Source organism: Arachis hypogaea, chromosome 17 (assembly GCF_003086295.3).
Source record: "Arachis hypogaea cultivar Tifrunner chromosome 17, arahy.Tifrunner.gnm2.J5K5, whole genome shotgun sequence".
NCBI classification, from domain to species: domain Eukaryota; kingdom Viridiplantae; phylum Streptophyta; class Magnoliopsida; order Fabales; family Fabaceae; genus Arachis; species Arachis hypogaea.
The window spans coordinates 108,830,901-108,836,582 of record NC_092052.1 but is presented as its reverse complement, the minus strand read 5'-3'; the positions used below and the strand labels follow the sequence as shown (position 1 = coordinate 108,836,582).

The 5,682-nt window shown below is 38.3% G+C and overlaps 1 protein-coding gene across 1 annotated transcript; it reads right to left on the bottom strand.

Annotated features, from left to right (window-relative positions):
• Positions 1 to 1,800: 1,800 nt before the first annotated feature.
• On the bottom strand, positions 1,801 to 4,925 carry LOC112767161 (tubulin beta chain). Its single transcript, XM_025813041.3, has 3 exons — positions 4,227 to 4,925; positions 2,822 to 3,091; positions 1,801 to 2,719 (listed from the first exon to the last, which is right to left on the bottom strand). The coding sequence occupies exons 1-3, from the start codon at positions 4,624 to 4,626 to the stop codon at positions 2,037 to 2,039; spliced, it is 1,353 nt and encodes a 450-aa protein (XP_025668826.1). The 5' UTR covers positions 4,627 to 4,925; the 3' UTR covers positions 1,801 to 2,036.
• Positions 4,926 to 5,682: the final 757 nt, after the last annotated feature.

The window sequence follows — 5,682 nt, the reverse complement described above, 5'->3', positions numbered from 1 at the left end:
AGATAGGAGAACATCAAAATTTGCGCCACATGTCACATACATTAACTCGTCGTGGATAGAAAAAATGTCTCCACTTTAATTAGGATAGGAGAACATAGAAATTTACACCACATGTCACATACATTAACTCATCGTGGATAAAAGAAACGTCTCCACTTTAATTAAGAGAGAGAAATAAAAAATTGTTCTGATTCCCCATGAGCAATGACCGGTCGCGCTTAGGGGCTTATACCCTCAACACACGCTATACAAGTAGCCGAGGTATACAAAGCTCGACCTACCTCCTTACATCGGAACAAGTTAAGCTTGGGAACTATGATATGGACATTATAATTTGGCCACTATCCCTATCACCTCTGCCACAAACGCAACAAACTCGGATATAACGAACCTATATAGACTAAGTCAAAATAAACGAGACAGTAATCCAAACGTGAAATAGCAATATTCACAGTAACAGATTCTACCGAGAATCAGAAAAGTATGCTGAACTCCATCAATTAAACTCAATCCCTCTCCTATATAAGCAAGGAAGGTGATACTAAGCAAGGCAGGTCAATTTGGAACAATACTCTAATATCTTAAGCTTTTCTTTTTTGATATTCTGATATGTTGACTTGAGCGTTAGAATGCCTTCTATAGACGTTCCATCTCATCGTGCTCATTCAGGTTGACATATAGCTCCTCAAAGGATCCGTCAGCGGTTGGCGAGGAGATGTTATAACTCGGTCAAACTTCTATGGATAGAACAAAACCTTAAACAAGTAACATTATATCTAGGGGTGAACGCGGATCGGATCGAATCGGATTTGGCATAAATCTCGATCCGATCCACACTAAAATCATCGGATCCAATATCCCCGACTTTTAAGCTTGGATCTGATCCGCACATTTGCGGATTGAATATCGGATATATCCGCAAAATATATAAATATTTTAAAAAGTTTATTTTTATTAAAAAATATTAATAAAAATAATTTTTTTTACCTTTTTAAACATGTTTACTTTTAAAATATTGTTAAACATATTTTTTTTAAATAATAAAAATAAAATAATATAATATATATGATAATTATTAGATGAAATAAAACAAAAAAAGAATATTTACTTATTTATTTATTTATTTTTGCGGATACACAAGTCAGATATGCAAATACCTACATAAAATTCGCAATCCGATCCTATTAGTGTACGAATCGGATCGATATCCGCAATTTTTAAATCAAATTCAGATAAATACTGCAGATATGCGAATCAAATCTGATCCATGAACACTCTATTCATATCACCAATGAGTACTCACATTTTACACTATACGTTACTTGCATATGTATTCCCACTCACTAACAAACTCATACAACCCTTTACTGCTTCAGCTAATTAACCTACTAATTCTTACTATAAATATCTATTTTCTTGTTATTAATTACTCTATTAAATAACCACTATTAACAAACACGGATCCAAGACTTTAGGGCATGATTTCTTAATTCAAAAAATTAATGATTAACAGCCCAACAAATCAGTAGTTTCACCTGGTGTTTTTCACCTATTTGTTTGTAGAATATCGATCTTTAAATCGGTTATGTTTTAGCGACCCACAAGCATCACCAAACTGTACATCTTAATATGGAACAGCAACAAATAAAGGATACCCATCTTTTGGCCTGGTGAGAGGTTCTAACTTCTAAGTACAAGTTTGGCTTCCTCTAGACCATGGGAGTGGCTTTTCTTTCAATTTTAGGATGACAGAATCCCACAAGTTTACTAAATGCAATGTGAATTGGAATGATACCAAACTAATGAACTTGCATGCTTGATATTATTAAATCGAAATAGAAGTATATATGAATAAACTATTGTCTTTGTTTGACAGGCCAGAAATGTAATACATTTGAACGAGTAAATCAGCAAAAATATAAGGAGATACAGAATTGCATATGGCAGTAGATATACGATGAGCGGTAAAGCTTTGTATATTGATTTAGGTGGCTACAATGGAGACATGATCTCTTAGGTAGCAAACATTCTTGATTCTACTCGTTATAGGCCTCTTCACCATCATCTTCATAGAGCTCCTCCTCCTCATCCTCGGCTGTTGCATCCTGGTATTGCTGGTACTCCGCAACTAGATCATTCATGTTACTCTCTGCTTCGGTGAACTCCATCTCGTCCATTCCTTCCCCAGTGTACCAGTGCAAGAAAGCCTTGCGCCTGAACATTGCCGTGAACTGCTCACTGACCCTCCTGAACATCTCTTGAATTGATGTCGAGTTTCCAATAAAGGTGGACGACATCTTCAGATTCTTGGGTGGAATATCACACACACTGGACTTCACATTGTTGGGAATCCATTCCACGAAGTACGACGAGTTCTTGTTCTGCACATTGATCATTTGCTCATCCACCTCTTTCGTGCTCATCTTTCCCCTGAACATTGCTGAAGCCGTCAGGTAACGGCCATGTCGAGGATCAGCAGCACACATCATATTTTTGGCGTCCCACATCTGCTGAGTCAGTTCTGGAACAGTGAGGGAGACATACTGCTGCGACCCACGAGATGTGAGAGGCGCAAACCCCACCATGAAGAAGTGAAGACGTGGGAATGGGATCAGATTGACTGCCAGCTTCCTGAGGTCAGAATTCAGTTGACCAGGGAACCTTAAGCAGCACGTTACCCCACTCATAGTTGCAGAAATCAGATGGTTCAGATCACCAACTGTAGGTACACCACGAAGGAAAAGAAATTAACAGAGGTTATTATTGTTTGGTTATATGCATAATCTTTTAAAGCATATGGAACAGATGAGATAATACTTACAGCTTGGCGTACTGAGCTTCAAGGTCCTGAAGCAAATGTCATAAAGTGCTTCATTATCAAGAACCATGCATTCGTCTGCATTTTCCACCAACTGGTGTATCGATAAAGTTGCATTGTATGGCTCCACAACAGTGTCTGAGACCTTTGGAGATGGAAAAACAGAGAATGTGAGCATCATTCTATCTGGGTATTCCTCCCTAATCTTCGAGATCAGAAGTGTTCCCATGCCAGAACCAGTGCCTCCTCCTAGCGAGTGGCAAACTTGAAAACCTGATAAAATCAAATATTATATTTAGAATAAAGGGCAACAGATATCCATAAGTTCAAAAAAAATACTGAAATCTCAAACAAAATTAAAATATTAAAATTCGAATAACGAATCTCTAGCAGTAGGTTCGGAGTTTGAGCCACATCTCCACATTCGACATAGTATAAACTCTTTATCATGTAGTTCCAAGTGGATTTCAATTCTAACTCTTTTCGGAGGCAGATCAGTTTGTTTCATACTCCTTTTAATTTAATTATTCATCCAACTTAGTTCCATGGTTTATTTACACAAAAGAACCCTCTTTCGACAATGGAACAAAAAAACTGTAGTAGTGGTAATAGACTAATGGAAGAAGAAACAAACCATGCACTAGCATAAAAAGATAATGTGATCCCTCCCTGGTCATCCCTTGTTACGAGTCCTGACAACTGAGGCCATGTTAACAACTCAGCCTCACCAACTTGAGAAAAATGATTGAGTACCAATTATTGTAGTGGAAAGATGTCAGGAAAAAAAAAAAAAAAAACTGATGCTAACAGTTCTGGACCTACTATTATTCGCTCTGTTTCTTTTTCTTTTCTTGTGATAGATCTACGGATAACATAGAGAATAAACAATCCAGAAAACAAGCCGAGTGAGATGTCATTTGTGATGCAATTACTTTCGATTCATGGTGTCCATTTATCAAGATCCCCATAGTATTCATTAATGCCAAAAATAATTTATTCTACAAAAGAGAATCGGATCTCTTAGAAGTGTTCTATCATTCTGTCAAACAAGTACAAATGATTAATACACCTAGGAAATATGGTTTATGGCGTATAAGTAATTCAGCGATTTCTTTGCGGATTAAGTCAAACTTAGTAGTCGAATTTCACAGTCTCGGTTAGAACTTACCAGATCAATTCTCGAGCATTACTATACTGATAAAATGAAACTTTCACATCAAGCAAATCCATCGATAACAATGGCTAGAAATATCTACATCGAAATTTAACAAATCTAAAAGGACATCGTATCACACACATTACTCAAAACGAATCACATTCAAGGGAGCTTAATAGTGAAGATCGTTCAAACAAAAGACAGAGAAACTGAGCTAAAAGCAGAGAAGCACAGCGAAGGAAATGAAAGTACCTTGCAAGCAGTCGCAGTTCTCGGCCTCTTTGCGAACGACGTCGAGAACGGCGTCAATCAACTCAGCACCTTCGGTGTAGTGACCTTTCGCCCAGTTGTTTCCGGCACCGGACTGGCCAAAGACGAAGTTATCAGGTCGAAAGATCTTACCGTATGGACCAGATCTGATGCTGTCCATGGTACCAGGCTCAAGATCCATGAGCACAGCCCTGGGAACGTACCTTCCACCAGAAGCTTCATTGTAGTAGACATTGATCCTCTCGAGCTGGATATCGGAGGAGGCTTGGCCGTTGTACTTTCCAGTAGGATCGATGCCGTGCTCGTCGCAGATCACCTCCCAGAACTTGGAGCCGATTTGGTTCCCACATTGACCTCCCTGCACGTGCAAGATCTCTCTCATTGCTGTGGCGGTTACTTCTCTGAGAGAGAGATTTAGGTTTGGTGAATTAGGAACGAGATAGAGTGAGTGAGTGAGTGAGTGAGTGAATGAGAATTGAGAAGAGAAGATTTGAGATTTTTATTGGAGAAAATGAATGGGAGGAGGATAGGATGGTAATAATGGAAGGGCGGGATATTTTGTTTTCAAGTGTGGTGTCGTGTGCCGTTCATTCTTGAAGGTATGGTACGGGCACCAACTATGCCCAACGCATACTTCATTACTTCTACCCCACCCACGTTCTCTCTCTTCCTTCTCCATCTAAGCCCCTGGCCCCACCCATCCACTTTTTCTTATTGTTGCGGATTCTATTATTGCACAAAATTTCGGTGCATCGGTAAAACCGAACAAACAACTTATGAAAATTTTTTTAGCAATAACCTAGTGTATAATTTAGCCCAGTATGAGATCCAAAGAAAAAAAGCCCATCATGCAAATCAGTATTTCATTTTTGTCGCTCTGACTCAATGAAGGAAAAGCAACTAAAAAAAGGTTATTATGTCATTCTCTTTCAAGAACGACCATTTCCACGGTTCAATTAGCTCTGTGGTCAAGTCCAAAAGAAAATCAAATTAGCTCTGTGGTATCTCATCGTTGAGTATTGATAAAAGGTCCTCCTACGTATTTTAGTGCAGGAAAATCAAACGTAAATTTTCAGTAAGCATAGCACGTGCACAAAAAAGAAGAAAATCCAATTGAAAATTCCAAATTCTTTCCAATCCTGAAATTCAAAATTCTATTTTGTCATGTGACTGCAGAGCTTGGAAGAGAAACCCAAACTTTGAATTTGTCATTTCTAGCTATGTACTACTCTTCAATTTCAAACTTAGGTTGTTTTTAGGCTATTTTTTTACGTATGGAAATATTGAGTATGTTTTTACTAAAAATGGGTCAATTTTGTGTAATTGTAAGTGGGTGAAAGCTGCAGGGGAAGTATGTCCAACACCCAAATAGTGTGTTGCACTAGCAAGCAGGACGCGTGTTAAACAATGGCAAGCTCTCATCTAGCACGCATAGGGC

Excerpts from the sequence above, each read along its gene's own strand:
- LOC112767161 (XM_025813041.3), bottom strand. The coding sequence starts at position 4,626 with ATGAGAGAGATCTTGCACGTGCAGGGAGGTCAATGTGGGAACCAAATC. Across the intron at positions 3,092-4,226 it reads GAACTGCGACTGCTTGCAAG|GTTTTCAAGTTTGCCACTCG; the intron begins GTACTTTCATTT and ends TGATTTTATCAG. Across the intron at positions 2,720-2,821 it reads GAAGCTCAGTACGCCAAGCT|TTGGTGATCTGAACCATCTG; the intron begins GTAAGTATTATC and ends GTGTACCTACAG.